The following is a 25,247-nucleotide window of genomic DNA, read 5'->3' on the forward strand; positions in this document are numbered from 1 at the left end:
TTTGCGACAATTTTTTAGTATTTCACTCATTAAGCCTGTCCCCTCTGGGAACTGCCTTGGGTGGTCCGCACCCTCCATTTTCTTGACACTGAAGTTCACTGAAAACTCGCAAAAGTTGGGAAACTATCTGCAACACTTTGCCTCTGCAAAGGTGCAACCCAGTTTGCTGAAATTAGTGCTTCGGAATGCACAAACCCGATGACTGCCAAACTTTTCCCCCGCAATCGTATATTACGCTGTTAATTTTTGGTGTTTTCTTCTTTAATTTGCTCCCAAACTGTACTCTTCATGCAACCGTTGTTCTCTGACCAACCACGTGACCAGCGTCATCTCATGGGATCACGAGGCACTTATGGGGGAAGTGAAATTGTGAGTTCTGCATTATTGCATGATGGTGTTCAGAGAGAGTGATAGTGTGTGAAATATTAACCTTAATGCTCAAGGTAATTGTATGGGGCAACTGTATTCCTGTTTGAGGTTCTAAGAACAGCCAGTGCCAATTTCAGCCACAGGATAGTATAAGTTTATAAGCTCCTTATCAAAATGTTGTTGGTGACATAGAAGGTATCCCAAACTAAATTTATTCCCTTTCAGATGGCTGGATACCAGTAGTAGGTAGAGTCCCTAAATGTAATGGCGATTGAGTCTATCAAATGACACGGACCTGCCATGATGGACACTCAGCTCAGCATAAAAATAGACAGCTTCTCTCAGCCATTTGGTAAAATGAGCATTTATTCATTCGTAACTTAGAACCACACTACACCATGATCGTTTCCTGCCATTTCAATTATGTCTTCATCTGCTAGATCATATGCCTCAGTGAGCAACAAACAGATGTGAGAGTATTTCTGGTCAACCCTGTGGGCTATGATTTGAATGTCTTGCTTTGTACATTTGCCAGAACGTTTGATGAAGCCATAGGGCTTTTTCTACTTTCTAGTGTCTAACATGGGAAATGGCTCTTACTAAGTTCACCTATATCAGCTGCCATTCCAGCATCATTGTGTGGGTCAACAAAGAAAAGTACAATGCCTCTGCCCAGACCTTATGAACAGCCCTCTTCTACTGCAAAGACAAACTTAGACTCATTTATGGACACACTGGGAGAATATGACATCATTTAGGTCTTGTGCCAAGCTGAAGCCTTTGAATTTCTAAGGAATGAAAGTTTTGCATGCTTTGATAGCACACAGACTAACCAGTGTCATGCTTTAAGATTGTTTCCACTGGTACTTGAGTGCCTTGCTGTAGTTGCTTTATGTGTCGCCAGCCACTCAGTAAAATTTATCCATGTACTTCAGAGAGCCATGCTCTCAATGAACCATATTCAAAGTTTCATAGGAGGCATGGTAGAAGGTGATATGGATATTGTCATGTGCCCCCTATGGAATTATTATTAACCCTGGAGAAAGACAGACAATTTAAAGGTTAAATAGCTCAGAGCCCCCCAGTCAGCAAAACTGACGGTCTAGGTGTTATAATATAAAATTATTGAGGTGAAAGGCATAACAATTTAATAAACTATATCACAGTATTCCACAATTACAGGGCAATATTTCAATGCAGTTGCTTCCAATCAATCCACAGCCTATTCAAATTGCCAATTACTTCATCCCGTGAAATTAAATATGCGTGTTTCCTTCTCATGTCCCTTCAGTGTTACTCATCTGTAACTTCCACCTTGTATTCCTTTCCCGGCTTTCCTTGTCAGTATTTCTGGTACCCTTGTATCCGTGCTGTCACCCTCCTTGTCGGTACTTCCGGTACCCTCATTTCCATGCTCAATGTCCTTCTTGTCGTTACTCCCGGTACGTTCATTTTTGTTCTCTTTGTCCTACTTGTTGGTGTTTCCGGAACCTTCATTTCTGTTCTCTCGCCCTCCTTCCTCACACAACAGCCTATCTGTACGAGCTCTCCGCGTGTTGTCCTTTCTAATCTTCAGGTGATGTCCATTCCCACCTAGTAAGCTTCTCCAGAAAAAATTGTTCCAATCTTTGTCCAACTTTCCTAGTCCTAACATCCCACCCTTTTTAATGAGCGCAAAATTTCTGCACTTGTAGCACAGTCTAGTTTTCTCTAACTTCCATTTGTGATTTTCTCTCTTCAATGTCCAGACATGCACTGATTCTTTTACAATGGATTAAACACAAAATAATGTCTGGCTGCGTAAGAAACCTGCCCAAATTTTGACTATCTTAGTTCTGATTGGATACCATTATTCTCTTTGTAAACTTCTCTGGGGTGGGGGGTCTCACTGAAGTGTTACAATGTCTGGTTTCCAGACTCCACTCCTAAGCCCACCAGTGACATCACTGCTGATTGCAAATAAACAGTTTCTCGCCCCAAAATAAGATCTTCAGTGGAAGTTACCAGCAGCTGGACCATAACACAATGGCTAATTCATGGACAGATAGTTCTTTTTTTCAGAATCAGTCTATAGTCGTAATATTATATACCATGTATGGACATTACCCAAAGTACTTTGAATTACGAATTCTATCAGAAGACATTTATAACATGCGTCAGGAATTGTTATTAAAAAAAAATCTCACACAACGTGACATCCCCATGCTTTAGAATAAAATTGGAGTTTTATTCGCAGAATATTTGCTCTGACGTATGAATATATGTATTTACATGCAGTATTAATAGAACGAAATCCTACAAGCTACACTCTAAACTACAGACAATAATATACAGCACAATATTCAATAATTCTACTGATATAACTTCACAGTTTCAGTATTCCTACTCATGAAATCTGCACCGATGTATCTGATCTGCATTTGGTACTTCTGTAAGAACAGCAACCACCTCATCAGCTTTGTGCGTGATACGCAAATGGCTGATGGCACTGGACAACAAATTTTTACAAAAGTCATGTTACTGAAATAAAATTAGTCAATTCTTATCAATTTGTATGTGCTGAACATGAATATGACAGTCAAATTGCAAAATTGGCTCTAGTTTTTTTGTAATCTGCAAGAAATTAATGTTTACATAACGAAATGCATTCCAATAGTAAAAGGTCAACTGTAATAGCCTACCTATAAAAAATCAAGTCATTGACTACATCTTAGATTTCTTCGCCTGTCTCTTGTACAGCTGTTCGGGAGCATCTCTGAGGAGTGTCCAGCAGTAGTCAGCCAGCATTGTAGTGGACCATTTTCCCTGGTATCTTTGTTCCATTGTTGCGATATCTTGATGAAAACGTTCGCCGTGTTCATCACTAACAATACCACAGTTGCTAGGAAAGAAATCCAAATGGGAATGAAGGAAGTGAATCTTTAGAGACATATTGCAGCCAAGTTTCTTATACTTCATCAACATGTCTTCTACTAGTTCCTTATAGTTTTCTGCCCTAACATTTCCGAGGAAGTTTGTAGAAACTAGGCGAAAAGCATTCCATGCTTGTTTCGCGTCACCTTCCAGCAAGTTGTTGAACCGGTCATCTTTGAAAAGCTCTCGAATCTGAGGACCCACAAAAACTCCCTCTTTAATCTTTGCTTCGCTGAGTCGAGGGAATTTTTCATGCAGGTATCGGAATGCTGGCAAAGTCCGCTCAATGGCTTTCACGAAGTTCTTCATCAAACCTAGTTTGATGTGAAGGGGTGGTAGCAAGATTTTCTGAGCCTCAACCAGAGCTGGGTGTTGGATATTCTTCTCTCCAATGGCTACATTCTGCCTGTGAGTCCATTCCTTCCTCATGTAGTGCATTTCCCTTGCTCGGCTATCCCACTCGCATAAGAAACACATGTATTTTGTATATCCTTGCTGCAGTCCCATTAAAAGGGCAACTACCTTCAAATCACCACAGAGGTGCCAGCTGTACTTGTTATACTCAATGGAATTCAGTAGCTGCCTTAAGTTATCGTATGTCTCTTTCATGTGGACAGCATACGCTACTGGAATAGATGGAAGAATGTTTCCATTGTGCAAAAGCACAGCCTTGAGACTCAGTTTCGAAGAGTCCACAAATAGTCTCCATTCTTGTGGGTCATGAGTGATTTTTAAAGCATTCATGAGGCCCTCAATATCGGAACAGAATATCAGATTACTTTCCTTTCTGAAGAAAGGCTCCAATTGCTGGTGGCGCTTTCGATATGCAGTAATTGTGACATCTTCTTCTAGAAGATTCCATTGTTGGAGTCTTGATCCTAGCAATTCTGCCTTGTTCTTTGATAAGTCCAAATCACGAATCAGGTCATTTAGTTCTTCCTGTGTTATTCTGTGTGGGGTTGATGATGCACCACAGTGAAAATCTGGATCACTGCATGCTGATGGACCAGGAGAAGAACAGGTCGACTCACCTTTGTCTTCGTCAGATGAATCAAGAGAATATTCTGCTGGAGGTTCTGGAATAGGAAGTCCCTCACCATGTGGAACTGGTCTCAATGCAGACGGAATGTTTGGGTAGACTATTCTCGACTTCTTTCGCTTCGTTATTCCGCCGGAAAGAGGAGGAACCAAGCAGAAGTAACAGTCATTTAGGTGGTTGCTTGGCTCTCTCCACACCATTGGGACTGCAAACGGCATTGATGACCTTTTGCAATTCAACCACTGTGAAAGCTGTGTTGTACATGTAGCACAGCATATATGCGGAGCCCAAGGCTTGTCTTGGTCACCAACCTTGCATCCGAAGTAAAGATGATATGCCTTCTTCACTTGAGAATTGATACTTTTCTTCTGGTTGGCAAATGTCACTTCCCCACAAATATAGCAAAAATTGTCCGCGGTATTAACACACTTTCGAGGCATTACTGTTCTTTATTGTACGTAAATGGATAAAATAATAAGTTTTATGTAACAGTAGCTTGAACTGTCTCGCACAACGTCTAAAATATTTTAAATGATGAACCTATCTGATTGGGCTTTATATAGTACACTGCTTACGTCAGCTTCAGCAGCCGCCTGGCATTAGTATAATAGGCCTACACATGTATAGTACACTGCTGACGTCAACTTACTTCAGCAGCTGCATGGCATTAGTATTGCATTGCATCAGAAAATGATGCAATCAACTGTGGATGATGTGAGCATGATGGTATTATGCAATGTTACATCATTATTCCGGATGTTGCTGCAGTCCTACTGGAGAAATTTACACAGTGAAACATAGAAAATGAGGTATATGAATATCTTCAAAACGAGAGCCAATACAAATTTTTCACGGTTATATTCGTGTTCGGCACACCAAAATACTACAGATTAGGGCCTTTTCAAGTCAGTAATGATTTCACTGTTGACCAGTGTGGTTGGTCTCCAATACAATCTTCCGCCCATGCAAATATCATTCAAACTGTGATATACTGAACACGATTCCAAGGCATTCCCTCTCCGATACAGAAAAAGTATCCCATCGTTTTCCTGCACTAACACTGCTCCAAGACCCATATCACATGCATCAGTGCATAATATGAATTCTTTGGATAAATCTGGTTGACTGATAACAGTGTTGGATGTCAGTATATCTTTCAAATCTTGGAAGGCATGCTCACATGCATCCATCCAAATAACCTTGTTTGGGGCCTGTTTCCTGGTAAGATCAGACAACAGTCCCCACAATCATGCTGAAATTGGCCACATACCTCCTGTAATACCTGGCCAATCCCAGGAATGATCTCACTTCTGTCTTCATTGTAGGGTGCATGGCGTTTTGCAGCTGCTCTGCCTTAGACTTCTCTAGTGACAGTGTACCCTGGCTCAGTGTGTTGTTATGTATATTTAATTTAACTGTTTGTCTGTTAGTTATAAATTTCTTTTATTTCATTACATGTTATTGTCATGTAACATTGTTTGCTGGACTTGACCTTGTCCAAACTTGAATGCATTTCTGCTTGACCTGATTAACTTTTTGTTATTTTATTTTTTATTTCATTTATGTAAACAACTAACAATAGCTTCATTATACTCTGTGTGTATGAGCTGATTAACTAGAGTATTATTCCCACATGAATTGTATAGGTTATTGTGTTTTAAGTAAACAAGGCTCATTAGACCATTCTAGAAAGTTATTTTCCATTTAGTAATGGTTGTTTTTAAAAAATGCTAATGTGACCTGAGGTCAAGCAGAGAACTATATTATCTTGTGACTGAAGATTGTATCAGTCGTAATTTAACATTTACAACTTTAAATTGTATTATGTTGTGACCAGTTTGGGCTGAATTGTATTTTCTTCAGATTATTGAATTCAAGTGACTATTTTCTCTGGAAATACAAAAGTGCTCTGACAAAATTCTTGGATAAACACATTCATTGGAATTTATACTGAATTCAAACTTGGGATAATATTTATGTGATTCAAGAAGAGATCGATGATACATCAGTACTTTGTAGGCTATAACAGACACATCATTGCCTTCAATTTTTGATCTCTTTGGGACTTGAAATAGTTTCATTCAGGACTTTTAATTACTGGGACTTGGGTATTTAATTCTTGGATTATTTTTGGATTTAATTCACAAAACAGTAAGTTCTTTTTTCTCATTTTTCACTTTGTATTCTAAGGAAATAAATTATCTGTTATATATTACAAAGCTTTTTGTCTTGACTCCGAAATCCGATATGGCACCTTAATGCACGAACCATCAATCCCGTTTGACATAACCATTCTAAAACGTCTGCTATAGTGGATTTAGGTGTTCACTCCACGTCTCCTTGGCTATCAGGAGATCATCCATAGAGTTGTAGACACCACTATCATGCAAGGGTTCTCATTCTCTATAATTTTTTAAGGAGATTGGCATGGTATGGTTTCCCCTTAGTTGGTAGCCATATCTGGTAGGTCTGACCTCCCAACCTTCTTGGTTACGATGTATGGTCCTCTCCACGAAACATTGTGTTCCTGGGGCAACATCAGCAACACCTTGTTTCCTACCTCGTACTGGTGTGGTTTAGAGTTTATTATAGCATACCACCTGGCAAGACTTCATTTGCATGAGGTTCTCCTTAGCCAACTTACAAACTTCCCCCAGTTTGTTACGTAAGTCCGTGACGCACTGATAGGTAGTATGTATCTCTTCCACAGCATGGTTGTCAGTCCACAACTGCTTCAGTATGGCAATGGGTCCTCGTACGGTCCTTCCATATAAGAATTCAATGGGGAACAACCCTAAATTCACTTGCAACACTTCCAGATATGCAGATAGAATGGCAGGAATATACTGATCCCAATCCTTAGGATGGCCTTCACACAGCTTCTTAAGGGTGTTCTTCAGAGTCCCGTTAAACTGCTCGACAAATCTGTTGCACTGCGGGCGATATGGAGTGGTAATGAGATGCTTTAATCGACATCATTTGGTTAACCTCCCCCATCATGTCACTCATGAACTGCGTCCCCAGATTGGTCAAGATCTCGACGGGTACTCCGACTCGTTACCAAATCCCAAGAAAAGCTTCTGCAGTGGTTTCCAAATTGATATTGTGTAATGTGACAACATCTGGATAGCATGTAGCTTAATCAATGACCATTAAAATATAACGATTTCCTTGTGCAGATGCAGGTTTTATTGGTCCGGTTAAATCCATCGCGACATGGCAGAATGGTTCATTGATAAGAGGTGTATTTCCCAAGGGAACAGGCCTATGAGCTGTTTTTTGTGCCATCCGCTGCCACTTGTCACAGGAGAGACAAAACTACTTAACGTCTCCCTGAACCCCTGGCCAATAGAATCCTTTGACAAGACGGACAAGTGTCCTGGCAATCCCCATCTTTCCTCTCATGAGACTCTCATGTGCAAGCTCCACTACTTCGCCTCAGTTCGCTTTTGGCATGACGACTTGCTTGAAGTGCTCGTGTCCCTTCCTGGTTTGGCAGTATAAGATCCCTTTCTTGTACATAAACCTCACCTCGCCATCTGGAGTTCTCTTCTCCGTTCCTTCTGCAGCATCTTTATACGACTGCGCCAGAGTTTCGTCTTCTTGCTGAAGTTTCTTCAACTCAGCACGTTATCAACTGGTGACAAAGTAACTTCCATTGGTGTTGACTTCATTTGATAACTCTTGGACCTGGTATCCATAGCACTCGCTGGTACAGGTGTACAGGTTGCTGGGTTAGGTTGCAGTAACACATAACGTTATCCCAGTATGACATCATGTGACAATCCAGTCAAGCATGCAGCATCGATTTTCCCTTTCATGTATGGGAAATCGAGGTCAGTGATGGCAACTCATAATGAGTCGCATGTGCAGTTGGTGTACTGGACCTCAATTACTTCCCGTGTATAGTCTTCTGGCTTCACATACTTCTTGTCGACAAGGGCGCAGACATACACCCAGTGTCATACAAGATGGTGGCATCTTCCCCATTGATGGTGGTGGTTGTGGGATTTACTGATTTACAGGTTGCCTTGATCCCACGTTTCTCCCTGGCAACAGCATCCACCTGGGTCGACCTGCCCTTGATGCAGTCCCTGGCATAATGCCTTGAACGCTTGCAGTTATAGCTTGTTGGCAGTTCTCGCCAGCCTGCAAAGCCCTTTTCCATTGTCGAAGTCTGTCCGGGTCGGTGAGTGGAATACTTACACATAGATCCACTTCTGACCTTCTCGTCCCCAGGATGGCTATGTACGGCTGGCTCTTCCTCAACGACTCAGTGGGGAGAGGTCCGTACATTCCCCCAGAAACTCCAGTCTTTGAGTGTGCTTGTTCATATCTTTATGCCATGCTGACAAATCTCTTCGAGAGTCCGATGATCTCTTTCCACCTGGAAAACTGTCAGTTCTTGCTTGTATGAACTCAGAACGTGTTACTTGAGAATCGGCTCATGTAAACCTTCATATGACTGGTTGACCTCTGCCATTTTCATCCACTTCTCAAATCACCAGTGAGCTTAGGTGTGAAATTGAGAGTGTGTCTCCTTGGCTTTTTCGCTGACTTGAAAAAGTTTCCGGTAGGTTTTGGCTGTCAGCCGATAATGGCAAAGAAGGGCCTTCTTCAGGGTGTTGCAATCATCTGCTTGGTCTACTGCTAAGTTGTAATAAAATTCTCTAGCTGCACCTTGCAAAAAGGCCAGGATATTGACTGCCCATTGTTGTTCAGGAATCTTATGTATGCATGTGAGTTTCTCAAATTGAAAGAGGAAATCATCAATAAAGTCTTCCTTTTCATTAAATCATGGCATGTTTATCTAGATAATACGGTCAGCAATCAGTCATCCATTTCCTACAGGATTCAAACTGGTGTCGTCGCTCTCCACCCCTACTTATAATCTCTCCATCTCGAGAGCATGAACTCACTCTCTCCTTCTCAGACGCTTGTCATTCCACATCCCTTTCTTTCGCAGCAGCTTCTATCCTGGTCAGCTCTTCCTGAATCTCGCTTTCTGCTTCTTTTTCTTTCTCAGCCACTAATTGTTCAACTTCTTTATCTGCCTTCCATTTTTTAATTCATTCCTCGATGAATGATGTTAGGCGGTCCCCCTTGTAACCTAAGTCATCCATGCCAATGGCATGATACTCCTTTATCACCTATCTTTCCTTGCTATCATAAAGTAACCACTATGAATAAGTGATAACTTGCCTGAACTTACTACAGAGTTAAAAGATGCGATAAATTCTTATCAACAAAATGCTTACCTGTATCCAACGAACCAACTTGTCTCAGGTAAGATATCTGCCCGATTTTTGCTTCACTATTACTCCACAAAATTACTTAAGTCTGTATCACATGCCTTCCCTAAACAAGAAAGACACATACTGATTTTGGCTTCCATAAAATAACTCAAGTCATATGCTAGACAATATGCCAAGACTTCATGGATAAGTTTGCACTTGGTAAAAGGATGAAGTGTACTGATTTTGTGGTCATATGTCAAGGTCATTGTGACTGTAATTCACAAAAGTTTGTGGATGGCTTGCATACTGGACATTCTAAAGCACATATCTTGACAAGAGTTTGTGGAGATCTTTTCCTTGTGGTATGTTAGAAGTCTATAAATTTGGGGTCAAAAGGTCAAAAGTTAAGACCATTTAAGCTTCTATAAAATGAGTTTTGCTGAATAACTTTTGTCTTTGAGTAAGTTCTTTCAACAAATTTCGTGGATAGCATGCACTTAAGATAATAAAGCAGTCTACAGATTAAGAGGTCAGAGGTCATGGTCATAATATGAAAATGATGGTTTCTGCAGATTAACTTTTAAATTATTTCTTGACTGTATTAGTTTAACCAAAGGTTCACATCATTGAGACCAATTGGTCACTGATCCCTAGTCAACCATTGTATACTAGTGCCTATTGGTATTTATATTTAATTTGTATTGTTTGTTAGTTTTTTTTCTCAATGATTACCGGTATATATTATTTATAATTTATTAAGTATATCATTTTGTCCAAAATCAAGTTCATTTATTTTATAAACAACATCATACATAGCTAATATTTCTCTGGGAGTGTTGATTTATTATTCAGTTCATTATCAATCAAGATACATATGTTTATGTGGCTCTGGGTGTTGGATATTGGAATTCCCCCATGAAAAACCAGGTCTACCTGTTTACCACATTCTTTGTTATAAAGTAACAGATTTTATCATGTTGAAAACTTAGAATTTTCTAGAAATTGGCTTTTGACCCTCATCCTGGTTATATTTTGTGTCAACATTTTATATAATGTTGTTTACTTAAGAAATTACTTATTCTTGCTTTAACATTTTTAGCAGAATCATTCTTATTATTGTGTTCAGTATTTGAATTGGGCGGAAATATTTATTCATATTATTATTTACTTAGTTTAAGACCATAGAGTCCTAATACTACATATGGTACTGTTAATAAGTGGACAGATGTATAATGTAATTATCAAGGGTTTTTTAATATAAAAATTCCTATTGACCTGTCTGTCTTACCACATAATATGACTATCCTCAACATTTTACAAAATCAGTGGGGATTACCCAGGACTTATTATCATGCTATGGTATGACATTATCATAATGGTGGGGGGGGATAATTTCTGATTCATAGTTTTTACTCTTACAGATTTGTGGATTATTATTTGTTTGTTAGTGCATCTGACCATAAAACCATGTGAACTATGGCTAGTGTCCTTAAAAGCAATACCAGCTGTGGATTGTGCAGCCATCAATACATTCACATTAGCTTTTCCAACACCCCCAACCCTGCCTTCCCCCATGAAGAAAAACAAGAGAAAATCGCAAACAATGCTGATCAGTTTAGAAACAATTCATTAGACCATCCAGGGATAAGGGCCTTTTAATTGTGTGCAAATGATGCCAATTTATCATACGTGTTAGATTGCCTTGACATTAATTAAAAGTGCAACCTTGAATAAAGTTCTGGAAAAAAAACATTAAACAAAATTGGAAATAATAGATGACAGAAACTTGTTTTCATCAAAGCCTTTCACATTTATATAAATGTTGTGGACCCTCTTTCAGAAATGGCAATTAGTGTCAAGATAGGAAACAAATTAAACTACTTCTCAAACACCAGTTGAAAGCATTTGTCCAAAATCTGGCACACCATTCTGTACTTATTTAGATAAATACTATTGCCTTTAGGTAAATATCAGCCAGTTCTGCATGTAATCTGAGGCTTTCTTGGGCGTATTTTTTTAAGAGGATGAGTATGTGAATTCAGACCAAGTATAGTTCTTACAGATTTTCTACTGAAATATATACTGACATAATTAAATGGAGATACGTTCAATTGATTAAAGATTATTCTTTGCACACCATTAATTGTCACATACTGTCAACCCTGTCTTGAGAGACTATTGCGTCAGCCAGTGCATCCTGGTCTCTTAAGACGGGTGGTCTCTCTTTGGAGGTCATTTCTTCAAATAACTGATTAATTTTGTTCATATAGAATCTGGTCCCCTCAGACAAGTGTTCTCTCATAACAGTAGTTTCTTAAATCAGGTTTTACTGTATAATTAGTATGTATTTATGTAATCATGACCTGAACTGTAAAAGCTGGATTTGGTGTTGTTCTTACTTAAAGAATCATTTAAAGAATCATTACATTTTTATCTGGTCAGTTGCTGAAAATATTGAAAGTAAACCACAGAAAGATCAAGAGAATGCTCAAACCCCAGGGATAATCAGAGTCTCAGGTTTAGCAAAGTCCATTTCTCAGGATGCTCTGGAGCTGTTCTTTGAAAATAAAAAGAGGTGTGGTGGCGGAGAAATAGAGAAGCTGGAATGGGGAAGAAATAATATAGAGGCTTTTATTACCTTCAAAGACCCCTCAGGTAATGTGAACTCCCTTTTGTCCCTTGTTATCATGTTTATATAATGTATCTCATAATTAATGATTTGCAAACTGATTTTGATTTGCTTATATATTAATGGAAAACCATCATCAGCCTGAAGAAACAGATGTAAAAAAAAAAAGTGCCAGTAAATGGGTCAGAAAGATCAAGGTTATGCAGAGCTTGATTTGCAAATGTTATATACTAAATTATTATGTTTGCCTTGATTGGTCACCTTATTATATTACAATTCATATATAACTAATAAATAACTCAGCTGTCTGTCCATTGGAAACTCTTTTATTTGATAGTTGATTGACAGATGCCACCTTTGGATTATGGGTTAAGTCTGTTTATGATGACCAATTGTACAGAGAGCATAGCACTAATAAGTTATAAGACATTTATTGGTAATTTATATAACTTAAGGAAAGAAATACTTAAAAGTTTTAATAACTGTGTTACAAATTAAGTTATACAGAGTGTGTTGGAGAAACAAAAGAGAGAACCATTCCACTTGGAGCAACTGAAGCTGACAGTTGAGGAGTACTTCCCTCCACCTCCAGATCCCCGTAGACTTTTCCTGACAAATCTCAGCCCAAAAGTAACACAGGAATTATTGATTCTCTATCTGGAGTCCCGCTGTAATGCAGCACCAACTGAGATTCTTTTGGGAAGATTACCAGGAAAAGCTTTAGTTACCTTTTCTGAGCCACCAGGTATGCAAATTTTGAATGTTTAAGCTGCTTGAAATACCAATATGTCAAATGTTCCTGGGAATATATTTATTTAAGCATATGATCATGAATAATTCATGAACTGGCATGAATTGTTCTTGAACGGTTCATGAATGTGGTTCAAGAACCATTCATGAAAGTTTATCAAAAGGTTCATGAACTATTCATGAATGTGCATGAACCGAAAATGTTCAGTTCATGAAATAATGAATTCATGAACTGTTCATGAACCAACAGTTCACAAACTATTCTTGAACAGTTCATGAAATATTCATAGTTCATGAAATATTCATGAACTGAATTCATGAACAGTTCATAAAAGTCCACACAAATTGGATCATCATCATTCATGAACAAGTGCATGAACATATTCATGAACTATGATGAACAAAGTTTCTCAATGATTCATGACTTCATGAACAGTGCCTATAAAAAAAATGATTACCTGACAAGTCACAAATACCTATTTCATCCTGAATCATAAAATAACCTTAGATATGGGGTTTTTAATATAGTTAAAATGCAACATATTATAATATAAACTGTATTTAATTTCAGATAAATTTTAATATGCAACAAAGAACATGTAAACTGACAAGCAATATTCTTGTTTTACCCTTAGCAACACTTTTTGTATGTTTTGTAATTTTTCTTTGAATATTTTCAAGAGATATTGGGGCAGTTGTGTGCAATCAACTGTTGAAGCATTTTTCAAAGTCATGGGGCTGTCTTTCAACTGGGGTTTCTCGTGACTAATTTTCTTCCAGAGACTGACCTGTCTGATAACTTGTTTGTGAAGATGTTCAGGGCCTATAATTTAATCAAATCCTGTCCATTGTCACTACTGAATGTCTCCATCTGCAACTTAAGCTGTTCCATCCAATTACTGTTTGGATCTTTAACGTTGCTGCAGCAGTCACAATTTAATGTCTCTTCCATCTTGGCCATAGGATCCTCCAGTTTTCAAATTTTCCTCCTTAACTACAAACTTCATCCTCAAATAATTTTACTTTTCTGCTGTCTGGTCTGATAAAAAAAGTAAAGTTAGTTAATTACAGATAATCTCTGATCAACATTGCTTTTAGCTTTTAGCACATTATCATTGTACCCCACTTTACTTACTGGAATAATATGATCCAACTCAAAAATGATGTAATCACTTACACATAATGCACATCTTACTGAGCATTTATATTATTGCAGAATTTTGTCACTAGTTTTATATAAATTGAAGCTGTTTAGCCATAGGTATAGTCACAGGAGTCGGATGTTTTAAGTAGTAAAATATGACAAATTTTTTTGACAACATTGTTCGCTAAATAACCGTATCTGTGTGCGTATGTATTGTAGTAAATTTAGAGTATGTGCACGTGGTTGTAGTGCCCCGTTTTAAGCAATTCTTAGATTTGTGTGATTACTTGTTTGCGAATTCCGAAGATTGTTTTTGTTTTGAGAGAGTTTGAACCCGAACAGCTAGTTGGAACATTTTCATGTTAGATTCAACTTGGTTAAATTGTGTTTATTGTTCACAGTTAGGTTACTTATAAGCAAGCAGTGGATTCAAACAGAAAAAGAAACAAAAACAAAAAAAAAAGAGTTTACTTATGGATGTTGAGTGAGAGGCTATTAGGAACAAGTCCATTGATTCAGAGTTTTGTTTTAATCATCTTTGGGAATCATTAATCGGTTGGGTGCTTGATTTTGGGGAAAACAATCAATTTTGATTAGACCACAGAAGTGTGACATTTGTGTCACTCGAGGTCGAGTGATCTTTTTAAAGGCAGGGGTAATGTAGTAAATTTAGAGCATGTGCACGTGGTTGTAGTGCCCCGTTTTAAGCAATTCTTAGATTTGTGTGATTACTTGTTTGATTATTGGAATTCGACGCCATGGAAATATTCCTGGCCCAAACTAATGAGCTAATTAATAGGAGCAAACGTCACGGAGTGAAGTGTTAGTGTGTTTCCATGATGTCCTGGTTCACTAGTAGTGAATTCCGACCATAACCGAATGAATGTCCCTGTCGTAAAATAGTACATATTAAAATCTAGTGGTATACATTGGTAGCGTGACTGCAAGGACAGCACTTATGGTATTAAACCAGTAAATTACACAAGGGCATAAATAAAAAGGGACTTGGCAGAGACCGTTTATGTCGCCATGTGGGCGAATATGGTGCAGTTATATCGGCGAAATGTGCCTGGAAAGCATACATTGACTGGCCTAAGGTGGTGGAGTTAAAATAGTTCCCATTGTTAGGGAGCACTCATATATGTTCTAAGGCGTGAACGGTTGGTGGTACGGAAACATAATGAAGCCAAAACACACAGATGTACGGTTGATAGATAGTTGACAGTTTGGTTTATCTGTGGTCTTGCATTAATTAGAGGAAAATTTAGGTATAGAATGGACACGTCGGGCTTTCTGATTTACAACTGAGGTTGTATGGAAGTCTTTGGAAAGTCGGGGAAACTTATGACTTCTAGCGAGAATCGCGCCAGGGTTTGACAACCGCTCGGTCAAGTAAATACCCGTGTGCGTGTAACAGTATATATATAACAGATAACGGTTATTTCATGCTTTCAAATATTTTCGCCATTTTTTATTGATAAAATGTCACACTTGTGTGGTATAGGCCCTTAGTTAGTACTAATATTAGTACCCTTACTTGTACCTCAATAGTATCAAGTTGAGGCTATGACATCGTAGCTAGCCCTTAGTATGTCACTAATGCATCCACTCTGACTCCACATGTTGCATATAGCTGCTTCCGGTTTCATCACATTGTTATTTGCACCTGTATTGTGTATAGTTTCACACATTAACTATTTTGTTGTGTTTGTTTTTTCTAAAATTACCAAATTACATCAGATTATAGAAATAGTGATGTCATGTAAAACAAAACGATCTCGAACATCTCAATTCCTATCGATGTCGTACCACGTCTGGTATCGAGAACTGGGGTGTGGGGATGATGATGTTTAGTGATTTTCAAAACTTCGATGAGCAAGTTTAAATTAGGTCTGAACAAAATCGTGTATCATCACCTTGGTTATAAATAATATGATGGCATATATACACCAATAAAATATCCCTATAACTTCTATTGAAATAATCACGAATGACCAAGAAAAAGATACTCACCTTAATTTTGCTCTCACCAAATCATTTCCTTCATATTCTTCAAAATCGCTTCTCTGCACTTCTACTTATTTTAAAAAAATGATATTGAAAGTATTCTCATCTGTCCATTCCACGGAGTCCACGGTTTTTGTTAGAGGTTTTTGCCTAACCGTCTGCATGCTCTTTCATTTCTGGGGAAAAGGAAGCTTAACTGTTGAAATCTCGCACATATATTAACCAATCATATCACGTCTTCTTTCCCAGTCATCCAATCAGGATAATCGTTGTTAACATATTTCGGTTTTTACGGCAAATTGGCAACCAGTGACTAAGTCAATAGAATATGCAGTTTATAACAGTATTGGAAAAAAAAACATTAGGACAAAGTCATTGAAAGCCTTTTAAAGCAAATACATTTTGTTCATGCTGACCAGAAAATATTTTCCCATATTAATCCAGAACTACTCAGGTTAAGTACACAAGTATTGAATTAAAGATCTATATAACATTTGTACAGTGTCATATCATTTTAAAAATAAAAATAAAAAATACTCACCTTTATTTAAATTTCACTAATATTGTGAGAAGTTTTTATGATGAATTTTCATAAACATTTTTATGAATATAATGATATAGATATTTAATATACATTTTTTTAAGAAATATCTTGGTATTGCATCAAAGTACTTGAATTGTTCATGAACCAAGTTCATGACATTTCAGGAACTTCAAAAATATTATAATAGTTCATAAAAGTTCATCAGTGTGTTTATGAACTTCAAGTACATGATTCATCAAAATTCTTGAAGTGTTCATGAACTTAATTGAGGAACTTTCATGAACATTTCATGATTGTTCATGAAGTCATGAATTTGTTTTCGTAGGGGTAATACTTTCATATATATGCAAAAGAAGCCCCAAAATATTCAAATATCATTTTCTTTCTTGTATAGAAAAGTGTCTGTCCATTTATATCAGAATTACAAGACTTCTGCAATGATCCCTGCATTAGGGTCAACATTGATTTCAAGAATCTTGATCATTATTGTGGGAATAACAAGTTTAATTTGAATTCTTACCTTGTTGTTACAAAGCACAGGAGAATTTATATGATGACCTCAGTGTTTGGGTCAGCTTTGGGGGATGTGGATAGCAGCTCAGTGTTAGTAGTACAGGAGATCTTATACTTTGACACCATCATTGGGGTCAGCATTGGCATTGGTGGACATGGTAGGTTAACACTTGTGTTTAAGGTTTGATTTAGGTGCATGTGAAAGAAATTTAACTTTTGTATATTCATTAGAAGACGTATGGCCTTTTCAAATAGCCTTTTTTCTAGTTTTACTGATTTGTTTTTTAGCTAATGAATTAAAGTGTTTAGAGTATTTCCTTCCCATGTCCCTTCTGTGTTACTCATCTGTAACTTCCACCTTGTATTCCTTTCCCGGCTCTCCTTGTCAGTACTTCCGGTACCCTCGTTTCCATGCTCGCACCCTCCTTGTCAGTACTTCTGGTACCCTCATTTCCGTGCTCTCACCTTCCTTTTTGGTACCCTCATTTCCATGCTCTCACCCTCCTTGTCAGTACTTCTAATGCCCTCGTTTCTGTTCTCTCGGTCTTCCTTATCGATATTTTCGGTACCCTTGTTTCTGTTCTCTTGCCCTTTCTCGCACAACAGCCTATCTGTACATGCTGTCCACATCTTCTCTCTGATCTTTGGGTGACGTCCGTTCCCGAATTAAAGTGTGAAGTTTATTGTGTACTCATTGTAGACAGCAGATTATAGTTTGTGATTAAAGTTTTATTTATTGCTTGTAGGAGTAAGATATGCATTTCAGTTTGTTTTCTGTGTGTTTTTATTTAGTGTGTGTTGGAGCTTTCGGTAACTTGCTTTACCCAATGTTCTTGAAATTTATGGGAAAAGTTTCAGATTTATGCTTGTAATTTACTCTTAGACAAAAGGTTAAAGTTTTTGTTTTAAGTTAAGTGTATGACTTGTAACAAAGTAGCTATACATTTAAATCTCACTCCTTTATGTTAAATAATATTCACCTGACCTATTCATATTTTATTCACCCTATTTTACTGATGTTTTTTGCAATATATCTTGGAATGTTTCGGTTAAATATTTTTGTTTTTGGTTTTTGTTTATTGCTTCTTGGAAGGAATTACATGTATGTCTTTCAGTTTCACTTTTGTATGCTGTATAGTATGCATTTGACATTTTTTTGATACTTTTTAGCTAATGTGATACCCTGATGTCTGCCATCTTCAGTGCAGAATATAACTGTTTAACCAGTTCTTTACCAATACAGAAAATATACATTTAGACAGTGAACAAAATGGTTGTAACCCTGACTTGAACTCCTTCTTAACGTTTGTAATGGCTAGAGTTCCAGATGATTTACAATTTGCCATAGATATTGAGTGAATGTGACATTCTCTACACTCTTAGCAAAATCAACACAAAAACAACATTTGGTACAGATGAGGTGGGACAAAAATCCTACAGTTATCAGCAACAGTTTTAACATGGTCTGCCATCTACTTGATAAACCACAGTATTAGTTCAGGTGTCTTCTCAGATAAACTTTAAATGTGTGCTAAAATTACTTCTACTCTTAAAAAAGGATCCTGGAAATTGCAGACCTATTTCTATGCTATCAACTATATCAATTTTTAAAAAATATGTGGCAAAACAGGTTTATAACCACTTTAATATATTTTCCCTTTTCCACAAGGAGCAGTCAGGCATCCACAAAGAACATTCATATCAAATAGCTTTCATTAACTGATCAATGGCTGGAAGAAATTGATAATGGCAAGCTAACTGGCATAATATTTCTAGATTTTAAGAAAACTGTTGATCTGGTTTTGCATGATATTCTCCAAAGTAAACTACATTCTTATATATTTCATGACCATACAAAAAATTGGTTTAATTCATATTTATTTGATAGGAAGCAACAAGTCTCAAGGGAAATTTTCACTACCTTCATTGTTATATAAAGTATGGTGTTTGACAAGGCTCTGTGCTGGGTCCAAATCTCTTTCATTTATTTATCAATGATCTTCTACTCTATACTCAACATGCAACAGTTTTTTTCATCAGGTAGCAATGGTTATACCCTGGAATGCAAGCTTAGTTCGGACCTTGCATCAGTTGACGAGTAACTAAAACAAAATAATAGGGTAGTAAGTGAATCTGAGACAAAATGCATGCTTATGGAAACAAAAACATTTTGATGTTAAAGAAGAAAGACATATCACTGTACATTAATAATAAGGCAGTTAAAATCTAATTGATAAGAAGCTATTGGGAGTAATTTTGGACAGAAGTCTTACGTGGGAAAAACAAATAAACAGTATAGGTCCCTAACATCTAAAATGTCATCGCTTAGTAGAATTAAAAAAGTACCTGACAAAGGAGTCCAGAAATCTTTACTATAATGCTTATATGCTTCCAGTGATTGACTACTGTTCAATAGTATGGAGATATTGTACTAGTTCCAACTAGACTGAATTCACAGGCTTTGAAAACAAGCAGCTCAGCTGATTCTTGATACCTGGATCGATACATGATCATCAAATTTGTTCACAGAATTAACATTGTTAAGAATGGATGATAGAATACATTTTCTGAAAGCATTTCTGGTTTTTAAAGTTAGTCTACAAATTGTCTTCTGCCTTTAATCTAAAATCAAATTTTAACAACAGTTTAGAATTACCAAAACCTGGCATAGAGCAGTTCAAAGGAAGTCAATTAAATTAACAGTATTCAGGGGCTAAAAACATGGAACTCACTCCCTGCCAACAGCTGATCTGCTGATTCAATTAAATCCATTAAAAAATAATGTACATGCAGTATTTCAAACCTAAATATTAAGGATCAAACTGGAAAAAAAGTATATTGAAGTTTAAGTTTAGGGATTTATCATAGTATTGCTCTTATAATTTATCACTTGGTTGTTTTGTATCTTATGTATTATTATTTTTTTAAAAGTATATATATATATATATATATATATATATATATATATATATATATATATATATATATATAATCTATTTATTTCAGGCATTCTCACTTGTGGGCTGGGTCTTTTAAATTCATGTGAGGACTTGACTTAAAAGAAACTAAACCATCATGTCTTAAATAAGGTCTATATGATCCACATCTCATGTTTCAGTGAATTCCTTTACATTGGGCATATGGTCATAGTGTCTTAGTAGTTTCCAGTCAGTTGGCTTTGTGGATTATACTGAGCACTAGAGCATCACATAAATATATTTCATGCATCCATGACTTTACTGGTAGATTAGTTTCTCAAGTAATCTTAATGGTATAGTTAAATTCATATGTGTTTCTTCATCTCCTTGTTTTGGAAATGAGAATAATTAGACTTTTTCTCAGCTGTCTTGCTCCGCTGTTTTTGAACAAACCGCCATCACATGATACTCGCCTGTTAACCCGTTTATGCTACGATGGACCCTCATTAATTGCTTTAAATGTTCACTCCTTGGCTCTCCACACTATATTGTGCTCTAGACTAAACGAACTGGGACTACATTCATCATTACCTAAATGTAAACAGAAGCGAAAAAAGAAACGTTGTTTCAAAGCTGGCCAGCGTAGAACAGGAAGAAGAATTCCAGTTATCTCTCTTATTTCGACACAACCATTTAAAAAAAATTTGACTGTTAATTTAGATAACCTAATTCAAATCCCAATTAATTCATCAACCTTTATGTTAACTATCCAAGAAATGCCCCAACGCATTGCATAATTCAATGCCCAGTCAGTAGGACCACCGGTGTAACGTAATCGAGCTGACCCTTTGAGACCGGGCAGGGTTTTAAAGAAACAATAAACACGTTCGTGGATGACAAATGACAATATATTAAACACTGGTACTAATGATATGAAAATAACACAGAAGATATAAAATGAATATAAAACACATGAAATATACTTTGACTACTATGTCACATTCAAGTAGTCAAAAAGTTCTAGAAACTCCATGTAAACTTCATGTACACAAATATCTCTAGCAAACTTTCATATAAACAAGCGCTTGTTGCAAACCCATATAATCAACTACTGGTTGCAAACATTTATGTAGTCAGACACTACTGTCATAGTTCGCATGTAGTCGAACCACTACTTGTTATTGTTCTTTTACTTGTAGTCATTACACTACTTGTTATTGTACTTTACTTGTAGTCAATACACTACTTGTTATTATCCTTTACTTGTAGTCAATACACTACTTGTTATTGTACTTTACTTGTAGTCAAAACACTACTTGATTGGAAAATACACGTTGACACGGCCTTCTCTCTGGCACGGTCACTTTCCCCTCCGCACTTGTACCCGTACGCTGGCACTGAATTGGTGGGTTATACTAGTAATGGTACACCAGACGTCATGGTATTCACAAGCCCATCCGGCTGCTCATAACCGGCGAGCTGAATATGGAAAATAAACACACCTTTCCAATAGTCTAATTCAATTGGAATGGGTTTTGTTGCAACTACTTTAAGAATATGCGATTGGTACGAAGTATGACATAGGAATGCTATGCAATAAAAACAAATATACGTAATGCTATGACATTAATACATACATAATATGTTTTCGAAATTAGTCGTGATAGCGACTAGATGAAATTAACTCGCTACCACATTGCCTAGGTTATATCTTAATAAACTGAATTTCAAATATGATAAACGATGTTACTACATAATACAACAATGAACGTGCTTTTACGAAACTGAATAATTATTGTAAATAATAAAAACAGGTGACTGAAAAAACATTCGACTCACCCAACTGTTTGGCTCTAATTAAATTACAGTGGCACCTGCCCGACAGGTGAATATGTTTAAGAGCTTCCCTCTATATTGGCTGTGCCCTTCAATATCTCTCCCCGATATATATAGTAGTGCACAATAATACATTTCGCACATGCCGCGCGAGCAATAAAAGCGTCACACGATACGACGAAAAATTACATTTACAGAAATATTACGGCGCATGAAACAAGACAACCTGATTAAATGAAAAGTATGGAAGACTATCAGGCATTTCGTAACAACCGGAAAAACGCACAGAAATAGTTAATTTTATCAATGATGAAAATGTTGACATATAATTCTTGACAGAAACATGGCTAAAAACATCAGGCGATGAGCCCAAGTGTGTGGATCTAACACCCACTGGTTACTCCATCAAGTCGTTCCCCCGTAATTCTCGCGGAGGTGGAATTGCTGTCATCACAAAGAACTCCTTGATAAAACGTTTGAACTACACCACAACATTCAATTTCGACCACACATCGTTTGAACTAGTCCAAACCACACTCACACTGGAGCAAAGATCAGTCCATTTTGTTCTGCCTATACTACCCTCCTCTGAGTAGAAATAACAAGCTGGCTGACTCTCTCTTTTTAGAGCAGTTTCCGAATCTCCTGGACTATGGAAATTTGATAGGTGGCAACCTAATTGTTCTTGGAGATTTCAGCTTTCACTTTGACTATCCCGGAAACTCAAATACATCAAAACTCCTAGATTCCATTAATGTTTTCAACCTCAAACAGTCAGTTAACCAACCCACCCATAAACATGGTCACATTTTAGACTGGTATCTTCATAGACCTGATGATAACATTCTACGGTCCTCCCTGGTATCCCATGACCTTGCATTAGATCACTTCTGCATTATATGCCATCTTGACGATATCAGTCCCTAACCCTCCACCTTTATCTGCTACTAAGAGAAATCTCCGTATGATAAATAGAACCAAATTAATGCACGACATCCAGGCTAACCTAACAACTTGCTTACCTCCTACCGCAGAACAACTCGATAACTGTCTGCATTCATTACTTGACAAACATGCCCCAGCTACCAAGTGCAGAGTATCAAAAACTGTTCTCCATCGTATAGCAGTGTTAGGGACCAGCTTCACACTGCTAAAAGAGACAGCTGTAAAGCTGAGAGGCTCTGGCTTTCCACCAGACTCACTATTCATAAGTAAATCTATGAAGTCGCTAAGAAGAACGTCACAAATATAGTCCATGCAGCAAAATCAGCCCACTACACTACTAAATCATGGAAAGTTCAGCTGCAAAGAGCTCTTCGAGATTACTAACAAGCTAATGTCAAGGAACAAATCTACACCACTTCCAACTACCTTCTCTCCAGTCGACCTTCCGGACATGTTTGCACAAATTTTCTGTGACAAAGTACAAATCCTTAGTGATAAGCTTGACACCACAATTTCAATTGACTCGTCATCACCATACAGTTGGGATACAGAATTTGAGTGGCAACCATTAGCAGCATTTGAACCTGTCTCTATGGATTTCATACTTACAATCTTGATGAAGAGTGCACCAAAGTCATGTGAACTTGATCCAATTCCAACATCACTGCTGCTTCAGTGCTTGGATCTAGTATTGCCTTCACTAACTGATGTTATTAATACCTTTCTATCATCTGGGGAATTCCCATCATTTTTTAAAAACTGCCATTGTAAAGCCTCTGCTGAAGAAACCAACACTAGACCATAACGATTTAAAGAACTACCGCCCAGTTTCTAATCTCCCATTCATTTCAAAAATCTTAGAAAAGGTTGTTCTATTCCAGCTTGTATCTCATCTAAATTCAAACAGTCATTTTAGCAATGTACAATCTGCATATCGCCCTTGCCACAGTACTGAAACTACTCTTTTAAAAGTAGTTAATGACATTCTCTCTGCATTGGATAGTGGAAAGATTACAGTCCTCACCCTCCTTGATTTGTCTGCAGCATTTGACACAGTAGACCATGATATATTACTTCACCGTCTCCAGTATGCAATTGGCATTCATGATACAGCCTTAATGTGGTTCAAGTCCTACTTGGTCAACAGGACACAAATTGTCTCTGCAAATGGAATACACTCCAACCCAGTTGATCTATATTGTGGTGTTCCACAGGGGTCTGTTCTTGGACCTGTTCTCTTCATCCTGTACACTTGGTCGCTCTCAAGTGTCATAGATAATCATCCAGTGTCTCATCAATTGTACGCTGATGACACACAAATATACAAAACTAGCCACCCAACTGAAGTTGATGCTACCATCCAAGGTGTAGAGAGGTGCATTTCTGATGTGAAATCATGGATGACTTGTAACAAGCTGCAGATGAATGATGATAAAACTGAGGCCATTTTGATCACAACACGAAGACTTTCTCATTCACATCCTTTACCTAAAACAATAAATATCAGCAATGCCAACATTAAATTCACACAATCAGTATGAAACCTAGGTATTACTCTGGACAGTACCCTCACACTGCACCAACGTGTTATGAACATATAAAGGCTGAAAATCTTGAGCTGAGATGCATCAGTTCCATTCGCAAATATCTTTCAGTTGATGTCACTAAAACACTTGTGTGGTCATTAGTACTTTCAAGACTGGACTTTTGTAACTCAATTCTGTCTGGTTCATCTCAATATCTACTCCAGAAACTTCAAAAAGTTCAAAACAGCTGCTTGGATCATACTTAGAGTACCACGATCAGAGCACACCTCCCCACTGCTCTGTACCCTACACTGGCTATCCATTCAATCCATAATCAAACACAAAATGTGTTCTCTGTACTACATTTCACTGTCGGACTCTAGTCCAACATACCTATCTGACCTCACTCATGTGTACACACCAGCAAGATACTTATGCCACTCTTCTGACAATCGTATACTCATTATTCCAAGTATGAAAACAAAGTCATATGGACAGCATTCTTTTGCATACCAGGGCCCAGCAACGTGGAATGAATTGCCCACTGAACTTAGACACAAAGATCACATTCAAGAGGGCTCTCAAAACTCACTTATTTTGACAGCAAGAACAAACTTAAAGACCTAATAATGTTTCCTATCTGAAATATTCTCAGCCTTTTTTTTTAAATATATATAATGTTTTTCTAATTTCATGTTGTTTGTTTTTGTAATAATATTATTATGTTTCTTATCTTACAGGTGTTGTCTACAGTTGTAAAGCGCTTAGAGCTTCTAAAGATTAGGCGCTATACAAAGTCCTCATTATTGCTATTTTTATTATTATTTTGTAGCTTGTTTCCATTGGAACACCATCATTTCTAAAAGTAGCTCACTGT

The 25,247-nt window shown here is 37.3% G+C and overlaps 2 protein-coding genes and 1 long non-coding RNA gene across 3 annotated transcripts in view; 2 read left to right on the forward strand and 1 right to left on the reverse strand.

Annotated features, from left to right (window-relative positions):
• The window catches only part of LOC149794970 (E3 ubiquitin-protein ligase MID1-like), a 43,198-nt gene extending 29,406 nt beyond the window's left edge, over window positions 1-13,792 (forward strand). Inside the window, exon 3 of the mRNA XM_089964632.1 lies at window positions 12,001-13,792. Within this exon, the coding sequence (XP_089820758.1) occupies window positions 12,001-12,257 (257 nt within the window). The 3' untranslated portion in view covers window positions 12,258-13,792. The remainder of the gene's footprint in view (window positions 1-12,000) is intronic.
• The window catches only part of LOC149794972 (uncharacterized), a 39,744-nt gene continuing 27,299 nt past the window's right edge, over window positions 12,803-25,247 (forward strand). Inside the window, exon 1 of the mRNA XM_089964631.1 lies at window positions 12,803-12,932. The gene's annotated coding sequence lies outside the window, so the exon portion shown is untranslated. The remainder of the gene's footprint in view (window positions 12,933-25,247) is intronic.
• LOC149794973 (uncharacterized) lies at window positions 13,481-16,492 on the reverse strand. The gene is made up of 2 exons (XR_016422220.1): window positions 16,095-16,492; window positions 13,481-13,976 (listed from the first exon to the last, which is right to left on the reverse strand). It is a non-coding gene; the product is annotated as an uncharacterized LOC149794973 (long non-coding RNA).

This window comes from Sinohyriopsis cumingii, chromosome 7 (assembly GCF_028554795.1).
Source record: "Sinohyriopsis cumingii isolate HCF-2022 chromosome 7, ASM2855479v2, whole genome shotgun sequence".
In the NCBI taxonomy this organism is placed as follows: Eukaryota; Metazoa; Mollusca; class Bivalvia; order Unionida; family Unionidae; genus Sinohyriopsis; species Sinohyriopsis cumingii.